This window comes from Sus scrofa, chromosome 1 (assembly GCF_000003025.6).
Source record: "Sus scrofa isolate TJ Tabasco breed Duroc chromosome 1, Sscrofa11.1, whole genome shotgun sequence".
Taxonomy (NCBI): Eukaryota; Metazoa; Chordata; class Mammalia; order Artiodactyla; family Suidae; genus Sus; species Sus scrofa.
The window spans coordinates 180476945-180492461 of NC_010443.5; the positions used below are offsets into that span (position 1 = coordinate 180476945).

Consider the following 15517-nt stretch of genomic DNA (forward strand, 5'->3'; position numbering starts at 1 on the left):
ACCTGAGGCTCTCAAGATTTTAGAAGTAAATTATGAACCACCACAGGATACAGGGATCTCAAACTGGCCAGTGTGAAAGTCATCCATTCTGCAACAGAATTTGATTTGAGTCCCAGTGTTCTAACCTGCATACAAATCATTTGGGGATTAAAAAAAAAAAATGCAGACTTTGATTCTGTAGGAGTGGGGTAGGGGTGGGGGGTTGAGAGTCTGCATTTGTAGAATGTGTTTAGTGCAGTGTTTTGGTACTTTCACTTTAAAGACCTATGGTAAACATACTGAAACTGTTTATAACAGTTCAGGGTGCACAGAAAACAAGAGCCATGTTTGCAAAATCATTTATTTACATCTTAGGCTCATGGTAAAATCTTTCTAAGATAGTATAGCTAAGATGAAATACACAAAGTCAATATAAACACATACACATTAATCTTTATATAAAAAGAATCCTAGCAGTGGCTTTAGATGAACTCAGTTTTCCTTCACAAAACCAATGTTCTCTTAAATCATGCTGTGATAATGTCTTCCCATAAGGACAGATTTAACTTACATCATTAAAAAAAAAAAACTGACAAACAAAAAGCTAACTTGGGTTTACTATTAAATAGCTATCCATATGTCATAAACCAAAACTATTTTGCAGTGCTGAAATGTTCAGATAGGTCCAAATATGATATAATGAGGGATACTTTGGTTATCAGGTTTTGACTTAGTTTTGGCATTACTTCTGTAGTTAATTATATCATTCCAGTGAGTCATTAGGTAATCCATTCAAAACAAGACTTGCTTAATACTGTCATGAAGCACTTAGCCTTGGCTTGAGTGGGAATACCTTTAAGATGCTGATGATTGCAACATGTCTCTCTTTTCCTTCTTTCAGAAAAAAATAAATCACAAAAATTAAAAAAAAAATTCATTTTCACATGTTAAAGTCCACCATAAAGTCTTTTTCATTCTTCAGAAAATATAAGTTCCTCATTATAATACCTGCCCTGGGTATTGGTATATTATTGAAATATATTGGTATATTATTGTGAGAACTAAACCTAAAACCTGAAAGCCTATATAACTTTGTGACCTATTTTACGTAAAATATGTTTAAGGTTAATATATACAATGCATTTGAAGCTTCTGGGAAGAATTGACATGTAAAATAGTTTTAAAATCTGGGTTTAGTAAGTCTTAAAAAAATAAATAAAATACTGTGGTTGGTTCTACCTCTCCCCTCCTACTTCTCTCCTTTTACAAATGTGAGCTTAAGAGTTCAGGCTTCTGAAAAGCAGAAGAAAGCAAATAGAACAATCTAAGTTTTATTATCCAAATTTTCCTTTTCTAAGGGCAATATATTATTACAAAGGCAAATTTAAATTTTGATTTTTTTTGCTTTTTAGGGCCGCACCCATGGCATATGGAGGTTCCCAGGCTAGGGATCCAGTCAGAGCTACAGCTGTTGGCCTACGCCACAGCCACGCCAGATCCAAGCCACGTCTGCAACCACAGCTCACAACAATGCTGGATCCTTAACCCGCTGAGCAAGGCCAGGGATCAAACCCGCAACCTCATGGTTCCTAATCAGATTCATTTCTGCTGTACCACAATGGGAACTCCTACAAAGGCAAATTTGATTCTGTTTGGTTGAAATAAAGATCCTATATTCTAAGCCTAATTTAAGTAACTGTTCTTAAGAAATCAAGAGAATTTAACAACCAGACTTCATAAACAAGAAGCTAAATGCCAATAAAATAATACATTATATGACTTTAAAGAGTTCCCTTAAAAGTCTGAAAGCAAATCTAAGCATTTAATAGTCTAATCTCTTTAAAAGGTCTTTTAAAAGCTATAAGCTATGTTATAAACTGCCAGTTAAATTCCCACTCTAGTCTACAAAAATAATCTGCTGCACAAATATATAAAATTAAGGTAATTATATATTTCACATGTTGATTTTTTTCTTCCCAATCTTAGGCTTGCAGTAAAGCAAGAAGTAAGCACCTAGACGTTAACTTTCATCTGAGCAGCATTTTGATTTTGGATAAAGGGATTCTAAATGTAGTCTAAAACTTTCCAGAAGTCATATTTACATTTCATTGTACAGCATTTTATATACACATAAATACAGATTTATAAGAAATAAACAAATTAACCTATACTATTCATAATGTAAAAAATAAAAAGAAATTCATATGCCAAGCCATCTATTTGAGAAATATACATGGTGTTCAGTTCTATGGCAAAAACCTTAAAGCATATCACATAAATATACCTAGGCCTATCCACTGTTTTGTTAAAGTCAATGCCATAAAAGTAGTTGAGTTTACCAGTAATGTTTGCACTGGAAAAGATAGATAAGGGAGGGCATGATTGCAAGTATCAAATGTTTTGAAGTGTAATTATAGGGAAGGATTAAAATTTATTATTTTCCAGAGGAAAATAAGAAATTTTGACAATAGAGCTGTCCAAAAATGAAAAAGTCTGCTTCTTGAGTGTGAACTTCTCTGTTCCCACAAATGAGCTTGCCTTCTCAGGGCTTGCTGTAGCAAGGATTCCTGTGTTGGCACGTGGACCTAATAGTAAATGGTAAAGCCCAAGGAACTCCATAAAGTTCCTTAATGCAAATTATCTTGTTGAAATTGAGTTTCTGACTTTTTTTTTTTTTTTTTTTTTAATGGTCTTACTCGTGGTATATGGAAGTTCCAAGGCTCGGGATTGAATCTGATCCACAGCTGCATGAACCCTGCACCAGATCGGCTCAAACCCAGGCTTTCATGGTGACCTAAGCCACTGCAGTCAGATTTTTTTTTTTTTTTAATGGTCATCTGTGGGATATGGAATTTCCCGAGCTAGGGGTTGAATTGGAGCTGCAGCTGTGGGCCTAGGCCACAGCTATAGCAATACCAGATCAAGCAGCATCTATGACCTGCACTGCAGCTTGCAGCAATGTAGGATCCTTAACCCACTGAGCAAGGCCAGGGATTGGAACTCACATCCTCACAGAGATTACATCAGGTCCTCAACCCGCTGAGCCACATTGAGATCTCCCTGCAAGTCGGATTCTTAACCCACTGTACCAAAGCAGGAACTCCTGACATGTTCTCTTAAGGAATTTGCTTCATCTTTTGTTCCTGCCCATAAAGCAGTGTTTGATTTTGTTGTCATACCTCTTAAAACTCAATGGACTTGGCTTTTCTTGAATTCATCAAAGTGTATTTTCTGATCTAATTACTCTTCCACAAAAGCAAACAGGTGGCTGTGATTAGCTTTGTGTCCCAAACATAGTAAGTACTCTACCCACAGGCTGAAATATGCTAGCAGCAGAGATTTTACTTGGGGGGAGGGAAGTTATCCAAAATGTTTATTACTATTCTATAATGCTCTATCTAGTCTTGAGACTGAATGGAAAATCCTGTTTGGCACTCCTTTACCTCAGATGGCATGCCAATTCTTATCACAATAAGAAATTCTTAAGATCAGGATTTGCCGTGCAGAGGAAGAGGAAGCATAGACATTTTGACCTATATCAAACAAACTAGCAAATAAGTCTTCCTTATGTTAGAAGTCTTTAACTCTAAAATTAAGGCCTTTTTTCAGAAGGTAAAATTCACTGAAAAGGTAGAAATAAAAATCCCACTATGGCTCTAAATGTAAGACAAATAAATAAGGTCACATAATTTATATGTTTCAAATTCTTAAAGAGGCCCTATGATATTTGAGAAAAACGGCTTAAAGTATTGTTCCCTGAGTTCTTGAGGCAACCCCAAATATAAGTTCATGAACTCCAAGTCTTTAAGAGAATCTGCTTCTCTTTCTTTTCTAAGAGTAGCTGTTTACTCCAAAACAGTTTGTTCAGTGCTTACCCTATAGTTCAAATGTGGCTTTATCCATTCCTTAAACAAGCTCCAAAATGAAACTTCTAAGAAGGACAAAAAACAAAAAAACCCACGACTGTTTAAAGAGAGTAATAGGTAGCATTAGGTAGCAGTGTAGTTGAGTAAATCAGTTTTAAATCTGTGATACATCAAGAGTCATAATACTGTCACAGGTGGAGAAGATAGAGTTCTAAGGACTCTAAGGCTTCTCTGACCTCAGTGGCTACCGAGTCCAGCTTCTGCTACCGAACAGTAAGTCTACCAATTAGTTCAAAAACCCAAACCCGTTAGAAACAGAATGACTTTTCCATATTTAAATGTGTAAGAAAACATGCATTTGGTTTTAAAATAAAAATAAAAACTCATAATATCTCAAATTTAAAATATCTGCAATTTACATATAAACATATATAATAACGATTTTTTAAACTCATTCAAAATTGGGGTTTTAATTTTTTTTTTTGTTGCTGTTTTGTATTATGGCCATGCCCACAGCATGAGGAAGTTTCCAGGCCAGAAAGTCTTCAGTTGTTTTCCCATTACCTTCTTGGTGGCTGTTAGAATTTTTTTTTTTAATCGAAGTAGGGAATAATTTAGACAGCAAAATATGTATTTGTTTGCAATACCCATTACAGTCTATTTCGAAAACCTAATTACAATAAATTAAGATTTTAATTATGTTGCTACATGTTTTAGGTTAGGCTTATTAACTTTAAGCCATCAAAGGTTTTGTTTTGTTTTTTAAAAAAGGTTGAGAGAACAAACTGAAATGTTTCATTCATGTCAGTAAAGTGCACAACTATGAGTTTTTCTTTGGCTTGGCTATGACCTCAGGGGAGGTGTAGAAGTCAGTGGTGCTGGTGTCAGATTCCTGACTATGTTACTGAGGCTGGCAATCTTCTCTTCTAGGAGGTAATTTTTCTTCTCTGCTGTTTTTTGTCGCTGTTCAGTCATTTCCAGAGCTTTTAATAACTGGGCATTTTCAACATACAAATCCTTCACCATTGCATCTGCTTTAGTATTCTTGCAGAGCTAGAAACAGAACCAGAAACATCTTGACTTCATTTCTGTAATTTTTTAAAATTCAAGTTCTGGCATAAGGACAGTTGTTTATAAAAAAGTTATTAGTAAAAAGGACAAATTGATATTTGAGGGCTTAAAAAGGAAGGTGGTTTTTTCCTTTATTCATTCTCTAAAAATATCAAAACAACTTTTATAATTTAAATTTCTGAGGTGTAGGGCATGAATTGTGTTTAACCCTGTTCTTAACTATATACAACCTACTGATTATTTTTAAATTTGGCTTATATAACAAAGAGATATGATTTGGGCAATTACTTTTCCTTAACTCTTCCTCTTTGTATAAAACTTTGTCTAAGAGATATATTCTAATCCTTGTAGTTAGAATAAATAGTCAGGGTTGGGATGGGAAAACTTGTCAGCAGTCTTGGGATAATATTATTGCTCCTATTAGTTAATATCTTCCAATATCCCTTCCCTCTTTATACCTTTAACTCATTTTATACCCAATTTCAAGTGAGGCATCTACAACTATCATTGTTTAAAGGAATAAAGAAAATTAAGGAGTGGCTAAATAACTTACACAATAGCATTTCAGAGGGTAATGATAAAGACTATTACAAAGAAGCCCAGACCTTAGATGACAGGCAAGTTTAACATTATACTAATTTACTCTTTACTGAACTAGGTTTTTTTGTTTGTTTTGTTTTTGTCTTTTTAGGGCCACACCCTACGCCACAGTGGGATCCAAGCCATGTCTTCGTCCTACACCACAGCTCAGGACAATGTGGATCCTTAAGCCACTCAGTGAGACCAAGGATCAAACCCTAGTCCTCATGGATACTAGTCGGGTTTGTTAGTGCTGAGGCACAACAGGAACTCCTTTACTAAACAGTTTCAATACAACGATTCCTCCTTCATTTCCTCCCTGTCATTAAAAACAACAATAACAACACTTTGATGACTTCTACTACAGAATGAAATTCAGACTCTGTGGCTTAGCACATAAGACCGTGACTGCTCCTCTCTATCTCTCATTTCTTTTTTTTTTTTTTTTTTGTCTTTTTGTTGTTGTTGTTGCTATTTCTTGGGCCGCTCCCGCGGCATATGGAGGTTCCCAGGCTAGGGGTCGAATCGGAGCTGTAGCCACCAGCCTACGCCAGAGCCACACCAACGCGGGATCCGAGCCGCGTCTGCAACCTACACCACAGCTCACGGCAATGCCGGATCGTTAACCCACTGAGCAAGGGCAGGGACCGAACCCGCAACCTCATGGTTCCTAGTCAGATTCGTTAACCACTGCGCCACGACGGGAACTCCTCTATCTCTCATTTCTTTTGCTTCTCTCAGAACAGGATGAATTGCTAACGACAAAGTGTTTGTTGATGTCCATACCCTATGTGTTACCCATTTTCCTTAATTTTGAAACTGCTACCTGGCCAAATGCTTAGTACCTTGTAGGTGAATTATTCTCCATCTAGGCAGGGATTTTTGTTTTGTTCACTGATGTATCTCTGGTGCTTAGAACAGGACCTGGCTTGCAGTAAATAACTATGTGTTGAATAATATAAATGCTTATTGTACAGGGCTTTTTTCCATCCTGTATATTAAGATACAGGGCAAAGGAAAGTTCCTGTCTACCTTTGCATTAAGTCTTTCTCTTGGGATTATTCTTAGATTTTATGTATTTAGAAAAGCAGGTTGGGCGTTTTCCACCTTCCCACCCCCTGCCACAGTTCTATTCAATGTTAGATTCCAGAGAAGTTGTAGAACTTTCCCAGAAAGTAGTCCTTTTTGGATATCTCTTCAGCAGATGCACAAATAATTTTTAAACACTGAGGCCACACCTGCTGCCATTAGGAAAAAGGATCAGGCTACTCAGTGGTCCTGGAATTCAAAGTTTGGATTCTTACGTGAAACATAGCCTTTTGGGAGTTCCCGTCGTAGCTCAGTGGTTAACGCATCTGACTAGGAACCATGAGGTTGTGGGTTTTTGTGTCCTCGCTCAGTGGGTTAAGGATCCGGTGTTGCCGTGAGTTATGGTGTAGATCGCAGATGTGGCTCGGATCCCGTGTTGCTGTGGCTGTGGCATAGGCCAGTGGCTACAGCTCCGATTAGACCCCTAGCCTGGGAACCTCCATATGCCTTGGGTACGGCCCTGGGAAAAAAAAAAAGAAAAAAAAAAAAAAAAAGCCTTTGGAATCTGGTCACAGCCATAGGTAGTTTTTGAAGTTGTCATAGTTGTTCCAAAAAGGAAAGCTAAAGGTACATTTATCATCCCCCAATTTTTTCTTGACCAATATGTATTTTCTTTTTATTTAAATTTAGCAATATTTCCTCTCTTGGGCAAAAAAAATTTTTTTTGATAAAAATTTGAGTTGAACATCATTAGAAATGCTTTAGGTCCATGTGAGTTACAATTAGCAAATACACATTTTTAAAACTGTAGACAAACATATGACTCAAAAGAGCTTTGGAAAAAAATGGATATACAGAATTCATATTTTTGAAATGGTATGGGAGAGTGAATCCTAAATTCTTCTAAACATTTATAATAGAATTTGCCTCTACTAGATAACAAAAGTTAACAAGTTAATAGCAATAAAGGAATGTGAAACTGAACTTAAAAGTGGAATGTGAGTGGGTAGGTAGAGATGACCTGGGAGGCTCACTTGTTCTTTGAGCTGATTCACTTTCTCCTGAAGAAGCCTTTTCACCAGTTTCAATTTCTGTTCAACTTCCATCATTCTTTCCTCCATCACAGTTACCAGGTGTTCCTGGTTTTCCTGAAGGAAAGAAAAAAAAAAGTATATTATCATTTGAAAATGATGGTAGTTAATATTCCCATAAGATGCCTAGAGAAAGGCCAGCACATGTTTGCCTTTGTAACAAGAAGGGTGGATTTGTGATGAAATGGGAGTTCTGAACACTGTATGGGCTGCACATGTTAGGAAAGTAAACCTATCAGAGAAAGAATCAAAGATAAAAAAAAAAGAATCTTACCTGTGTTACCATCTTCCCCTGAGATAAAGCAAAATTCTTAAAACCCATAATTTAAGACCTGGGTGTACTTCTTTTACTAAAATAGGTATCCAAAGTAAATTAAAAGATGGTTATTGGTCTTTGTTTTGTAATTTGGATTTTTGCCATACTGTGGGCCTCTCAACAACAAAATAAAAACTGAGTTTATTCAGTATTGCTTAACATTTCCAGTCAACTTGTAATATGTGTGTCTGTTTTTCCTTTGACATGGGTGATTACTGTGAGCGTGTATTTCTAATAACCTCTTCCTGCTAATTATGTTAGTTAATTGGTTTCACATTTTGACTTGTCAAAGTAAAGGAAATATTGGGGTTTGGAGGGGTTTATCATTAGAACAGATTTAAAATTGAAAATTTTCTCCCTATAAAGAACTCCTAGATAAAATAGTAAGACAGAAAAAGAACCCTGGCTTCTCCTCTCCTCATACAACAGTGATGGAATAAGGAGTATGTGGGTTTTAGAGAGCAGAGGGAACTAGAAAGATTTTATTTAGAGTGCAACTGAATGCCCCTTCTCCCAGTCCACCAAAATGTTCACATAAAGCATTTCAGATATTAAAAAGTTCTTTAAATGTTTGAGAAAACCTCAGGTGTTAATGGCTGATATCATAATCTGTCCTTAAAAATACTCCCAAAAAGGCATCCTTTAAAAGCACACAAATGACCAAACGTGAGTTGGAAAGCCAACATTTGTTTGAATATTAAATACTAGCATTTATCCAAACAGAAAAGAAACAAAAAAGCCATGCAATTAATTTAAAGACAAAAACTGTAGTAGGCAAAATGCCAGTACAGAAATTTCAAGAAACCAGGTCCTAAGAACACCTAATTATTTTCATTTTTTGCCGCTCTGTGGCATATGGAGCTTGCAGGCCAGCGATCAGATCCGAGCTGCAGTCATGACCCCAGTCACAAATGCGGCAATGCTGGGTCCTTAACCCACTGTGCTAGACCAGGGATGGAACCTGCACCCCAGCAATCCCAAGACACTGCCCATCCCATTGCACCATACTAGGAGCTCCCTAAAATCTGATATTTTAGGGGAGTTCCTTGGTGACTCAGCAGGTTAAGGATCTGGCATTAATCACTGCTGTGGTACAGGTTTGATCCCTGTCCCAAGAACATCTGCATGCTGTGAGCATGGCCAAAAATAATAAGTAAAATCCTACATTTAAAAAGATACAATGGCTTTTTAAAGTTCAAACACAAATGTAAAACGCCTGATTTCCACCTGTCTTAAAAAAACAACCCCCCCCTCCTTAATTGGAAGAACATGGGGCATGGCAAAAAAGTGGGGAAAGAGGAAAAACAAAAGCAGTCCTATATTTAAAATTTATTTTATTTCATCAAAAATTTTTTTCCTGTCAAAAAAGTATTATACATCTTATACAAAAGAGTATAAATAACCCTGATTTTCTTCAAATTCCATATATAAAAGTAGTACCTTCTGTTAAAAATAGTTACAACATATGGAATGAGAAAATATATAGAATATATCCTTTCAAGAATCTCAAATCCACACTCTTTAAAGGTATAAATAATTATTTGTAACAAACTGAAATTTGTGAATTTGATTCACAAAATCTGTCATTTCTACATAAATAAGAAACATAATACTGCAAAGGCTTAACAATAAATAATAATAAACTTAGAAGAGCACTTGATTCCAAAACATTTCTCAGCTTTGTCTCTGTGTTTGTGTGGTGTGTGTGGGTGTGTGCATTTGAGTATCTGCCATGGTAAGAAATGCCATCAATAACAGCCCAGTTTTCACAGGTGCCCAATCCTTCTGTAGGAATCTGCATGCACTGCTTGCTGCTCCGGTAGCAAGGCCTAGAGAAAGAAGGCAAGTGGTACACTTCACCCTGATGTCAAAATTAGGTTTTATGGGAGGAGTCTAAATTCACACATTTATAATGCAAACAATTTTTAAAAGCACACATCATTTCTACATATGCAGGTGAAGCAACACAAAGCAGAAGAAATCACATCACTCCACACACAGAGACAACATGCAGATTCTAATATTCTGTAATCTTAAAAGTAATGTCAGTTCAGTTACCAGAAACAGGAGAGCCTTCATGGCATTCTAAATGAGAGCAGTAAGCAGTCCACCCTGCCATCTGGCTGAATTTATTTATTTTTTGGGTACAAAAGTCTTTTTTTTTAATTTTTTAAATTTTTTATTATTATTATTTTTTTTTTGTCTTTTGGTTGTTGTTGCTATTTCTTGGGCTGCTCCCACGGCATATGGAGGTTCCCAGGCTAGGGGTTGAATCGGAGCTGTAGCCACCAGCCTACGCCAGAGCCACAGCAACGCGGGATCCAAGCCGCGTCTGCAACCTACACCACAGCTCACGGCAACGCCGGATCGTTAACCCACTGAGCAAGGGCAGGGATCGAACCCGCAACCTCATGGTTCCTAGTCGGATTCGTTAACCACTGCGCCACGACGGGAACTCCTGGGTACAAAAGTCTTAATTTTTGTCTACCAGCCTTTTTTTTTTTTTTTTCCCCGTCTTTTTAGGGCCGAACCCACGGCATATGTTGGTTCAGGCTAGGGGTTGAATCGGAGCTGTAGCTGCCGGCCTACACCACAGTCACAGCCACGCCAGATCTGAGCCGCATCTGTGACCTATACCACAGCACATGACAAAGCTGGGCCCTTAACCCACTGAGCAAGGCCAGGGATCAAACCCACAACCTCATGCTTCCTAGTGGATGCACTTCCACTGCACCATGATGGGAACTCCTGTCTATCTAATCTTGAAGTAATTGGAGTAAAAGGGTATTTTTTACTTTTACACATTGGTGGGTGGGTTGGGAAGAGCAAGCTTTGAAAATAGTGTGTATGAGAGGGCAGGGAGTAGGATCTTAGCCTAATCATTTGGATAATGTCCATTAAAAACTGTGGTCAAGTTTAATAATTCAGTTCTTTAATGAAGAGTGGAAGCATCTGTCCAGCACCCACCATCACAGTTTTAATTTGTGAATTAAATTTTAGTATTTGGAAATTGAAATGGAATGTAGAAAGCCTCCAAAAACATGGATTTTAAGCTTTTATTAAAAAGAATAGATGACAAGAGTATGTCACACAAAAGCTTAGATATATACTAGTAGCAGAAGAAAACAGAAATACACCAACGTTTAATTATGGTGCTAATGTGACTTTGCAAAGCCACTTCGAGCCAATTTGATTACAGATAAAGAATTGGGAAATTCCTTGTCAGATGTCAACAGAGAGGAAGGGTATTTGAAACAGAAGAAGAGCATCCAAACTAGAATGAACTAATTTAGATTACGACAAACTGAATATTTGAAATTTTATTCCTAATTCTGAATAAACTAAATGGGAAAGACCAAACAGTTAAGAGACTTCTGAAAGAGGAGGATAATGAACAAAGTACTAAAGAGAAATAATTATTAGAAAACCTAGGTAATATGTGTCTGGCAGTGAGCTGGAATAATGCTAATTCAAAGGGAAGGGGAAGATAATCTTCATTTTCTTAGATTTTTTTTTTTTTTTTTTTTAAGTGCTGTAGCCATGGCACATGGAAGTGTTCAGGCTAGGGGGCAAATCAGAGCTGCAGCTGCTGGCCTACACCACAGCCACAGCAACACAGGATCCAAGCTGCATCTGCAACCTATGCCACAGCTTGCAGCAGCACTAGATCCTTAACCCACTGAGCGAGGCCAGGGATCAAACCTGCATCCTCATGGATACTAGTTGTTTTTAACCCACTGAGCCACAATGGGAACTCCAAACAAAATGAACTATGTCAACGAAAGAAAAGTCACTGATAATACATTCTACTTCATTATTTGTGATAAATCTCCATTTGTGAATTCCATGGAACTCAGCAGGCAGCATCGCTCTGGTACAGGAAAGCCTAGGATGCTTTGTTCATAATACGTATCTTAGAGTTGCACTTGAAATCTGTAACATTTTTTGGCATTAGGTAAGAATGTTAGGTCAATTGTGCAGTATGTTCAAGTGATCCTTATACTTCATCATCGACTACAGGTGTGCAAAGGGAGACGCAGAATACCTAATCAACACAGTAGATACCGACAGCTCAAAAGAAGCACTGCAGGAGTTCCCGTCGTGGCGCAGTGGTTAACGAATCCGACTAGGAACCATGAGGTTGCGGGTTCGGTCCCTGCCCTTGCTCAGTGGGTTAACGATCCGGCGTTGCCGTGAGCTGTGGTGTAGGTTGCAGACGCGGCTCGGATCCCGCGTTGCTGTGGCTCTGGCGTAGGCCGGTGGCTACAGCTCCGATTCAACCCTAGCCTGGGAACCTCCATATGCCGTGGGAGCGGCCCAAGAAATAGCAACAACAACAACAACAATATAACAACAACAACAACAAAAAAAGACCAAAAAAAAAAATAAATAAAAAAAAAAAAAAAAAAAAAAGAAGCACTGCAAAAAACAAAACAGCACTGCAGTTCTGTGGATTTGTAATACATGTAAGGTGTAACTGACAGAAGATTTAGACTCTTCATCCCCACCTTTGAACTGTTATAACTTTCAAATAAACAGGTAAAAGTAGGTGATCTGAGTTTACTATTAGAAAATGATTCTCATACCTGTGGTGTGTTGGTTTCGGAAGTCCTGTGTTCAAGTTCCTCCTGCAGGCACTGGTTTATCCTTTCTGCCTGCAGCAGCTGGTGTTGAAGCTGCAGAAACTGCTCCCTGGGAACCATCGGACAAGCTTGCTGCTGGAGCAACTGCAGATCCCAAGCATTAGGGGAGGGGCTAAACATAGTGGACCTCAGATGCTGCATCTGGGGAATAAGAGCAAAGCCCTGGTCAGTTGCAATGCCTTCAGTCACAGAGCTGCCCTTGAAAGTGGCAAGCAGAGAGTAATGAAGTCTATGAATTCATTAATGGCCTCTCAGGCTTATTGATAACTTGAAAACAGGACAACACCTGATACTGAGTAAGGAACTGCTTTGCTTAGAAAATAACATATTTAATGAATAAGCAAGCCTTCTTAAGTTTTAGACTTAAAAAATTGTACTTCCAGAGTTCCCTGGTGACCTAGCAGTTAAGGATTCAGCATTGTCACTGCTGTGGCTTGGATTCAATCCCTGGCCTGGGAACTTCCACACGCCACAGGCCTGGCGCCCCACCTCCCCGCTAAATTATACTTCCTTACTCTTGAGTGACTTTAAGGACATGAGGTACATGATGTACATATATCTGGATTCTTTTTTGTTTTTGTCTTTGTCTTTTTCCAGCACTGCACCCATGGCATATGGAGGTGCCCAGGCTAGGGGTAGAATCGGAGCTGCAGCTGCTGGCCTACACCAGAGCCACAGCAACACGGGATCCGAGCCTCGTCTGCGACCTACACCACAGCTCACGGCAATGCCGGATCCTTAACCCACTGAGCGAGGCCAGGGATCGAACCCGCAACCTCATGGTTCCTAGTTGGATTTGTTAACCACTGAGCCCGTATGGGAACTCCGTATCTGGATTCTATTTCTTTTTTTTACTCTTATATTAGAACATTTAATTATCCCTAAAAAAAAAACCAGGGTTGGAATAGGCAAAGGGGAGAAAGTGGTTATGGTTTAGAGTTTTGCCGCTTTACTTACCATTCAGATTCTTTAAAGCAAATGTTCAATGACATTTTTTCCAGTTAGCAATTTTTGTTGAAGAATCTCATCTTGCAAATAAAATTATTTTAAGCTATCTTGGTTTATCAGGCAATTCTGGGGCATAAGGTGAAGCCCCAGAATAAGTGGAAATTGAAGTCCATGGAAATGAAAGTATTTATTCAAGACAGTGAGGAAACAGTATGCATGCCAATCAAAACTGGGGTAAAGCAAAGGAGAATGCACTGCACTTGGCAAGTGAAGCAGCCACTTCACATCTGTCGACACATTCAGCAGACACGGGGCTCAATGGAATACATGCAACACATATGACCCAGTACTAAGCTCAAGAAGGATCACTCCCAGGCTTGTGAGATGGGGCAAAGACCCTCTAAGACACAACTATAATTAAATGTTATCAATGAAACTTCAGAGCCACTATCCATTTCCTTAATTAAATCTAAATTTCTGAGGTGGGTTGTTACCCATTTCAAAATATTTCTAGTTATGATTTCAGAAAACCCACACTTTAAAGAGTAAAGAATATGGAGAATTATGATCCCCTCATTTTATATCAACAGGATGATTTTTCTTCACATGTATCTTCATGTACTGGGGAAAATCCTGATATCAATGTAAACAGCGACATATTCCACAGTTAAAGCAAAATGAAAATGAATATTGGCTCTTACCTTAAGTAAATATTAACTGTTATAGTCAGTAGAAAGGATTACATGAACAAGGAGTTTAATGAGATGTCTCCATGCTATGAAATTCATTGAAAGAGAATGTTCTACCTTCACACACTATCTCAGGCAGAGAACTGCACCCTTCTCTGCTAGTTCCAACCACAGAGTTCTAGGTACAGGTTAGCCACAGATAAAACAAAAACAAAAGAAAATTACAGGAGTTATAAAAAGAGGAAGAAAAGTATGAGTTATAAAAAGAAAGAAGAGTACATATTCTGTATATTATATATCTGAACACATGTGCTCTGGCAAGTAGTAACTTATAAAGGACCAATATTTTACATTTCTCTGTATATAAATTTTATAGATATTAAAATGTCTTACAGCTCTAATTCTGCACCCACTTCTTCACTTATTGCAATTTTGTTGGTTTATGAGCTTGCTGCCTTTACCTCTATTAATCCCAATATAATTATTCAGTAGATTCTAAGTCCAGTATGGAATGGATCAGATGTTAAGTACCTTGCCATGTGGAGATGCAGGATATAAGCTCTAAAACATTTTTGTTGTTCAAGCATCTGAACGTTGGCTATCAGAGGTACATAGCTGACTTTGAAAACTGCTGTAACCCTTTTTTCATTCATTTCAAAATGACTTGTTTATAAAATGTTACCTCATACAGTTGAAATAATGCTGGAGTAGGAGTCAGATTCTTCTATTTCCTTGTCTAGTGATTTGGGATCTTTAGTTACACTGGGGTAGGGCTATGTATTATATTACATCAGTGACTTCTAAACCTGCATATAGAGGAGAAACCCCTTCCCCCAAGGGAGTGCATACATTAGAGTAGAATCACCTAGAAAGCACTTCCTAAATTCCTTGATCCCAAAGATTCTGATATAGGAACATCTCCGTGCCTGCCTACTGCACTCCCCCACCCCCTCCGGGAGAATACATGCCAAAGCAAGAGGAATGTACCTATCCCTCAGGTGAGCTGGGCACAAAAAAAAAATGGAGTGAAAACCACTGTATATCCCCCAAATTTGCCTAATCCATTGATATCATAACATAAATAAAAATCCAATTTATAGGGTTGGTGGGAAGAGGGAACAGAAGGTTACTGCTTAATGGTCAGGGTTTCTGTTTGGGCTAAAGAAAAAGTTTCAGAGGTAATGGTGATGGTTATAGAACACTGTGAATGTAATTAATGCCACTTAACAAAATCTACCATTTTAACCAAATTTATATATATATAGATAGATAGATAGATTTAGCATACTTTTTAAAATAATGTAAT

General features: G+C 37.9%; 1 protein-coding gene across 33 annotated transcripts in view; it reads right to left on the reverse strand.

Moving 5' to 3' along the window:
* Positions 325–15517, reverse strand: part of NIN (ninein) — a 144712-nt gene continuing 129519 nt past the window's right edge. For 16 of the 33 annotated variants that reach the window (XM_021101637.1, XM_021101606.1, XM_021101660.1 and 13 more), the window contains 3 exons: positions 12518–12715; positions 7559–7672; positions 2814–4898 (listed from right to left, as the gene is read on the reverse strand). In XM_021101637.1, the coding sequence (XP_020957296.1) occupies positions 4689–4898; positions 7559–7672; positions 12518–12715 (522 nt within the window). In that variant the 3' untranslated portion in view covers positions 2814–4688. Of the gene's footprint in view, positions 4899–7558; positions 7673–12517; positions 12716–14223; positions 14390–14893; positions 15039–15517 lie in introns of those variants that run through there. The other 17 variants (XM_021101716.1, XM_021101678.1, XM_021101685.1 and 14 more) reach the window with 5 other exon arrangements.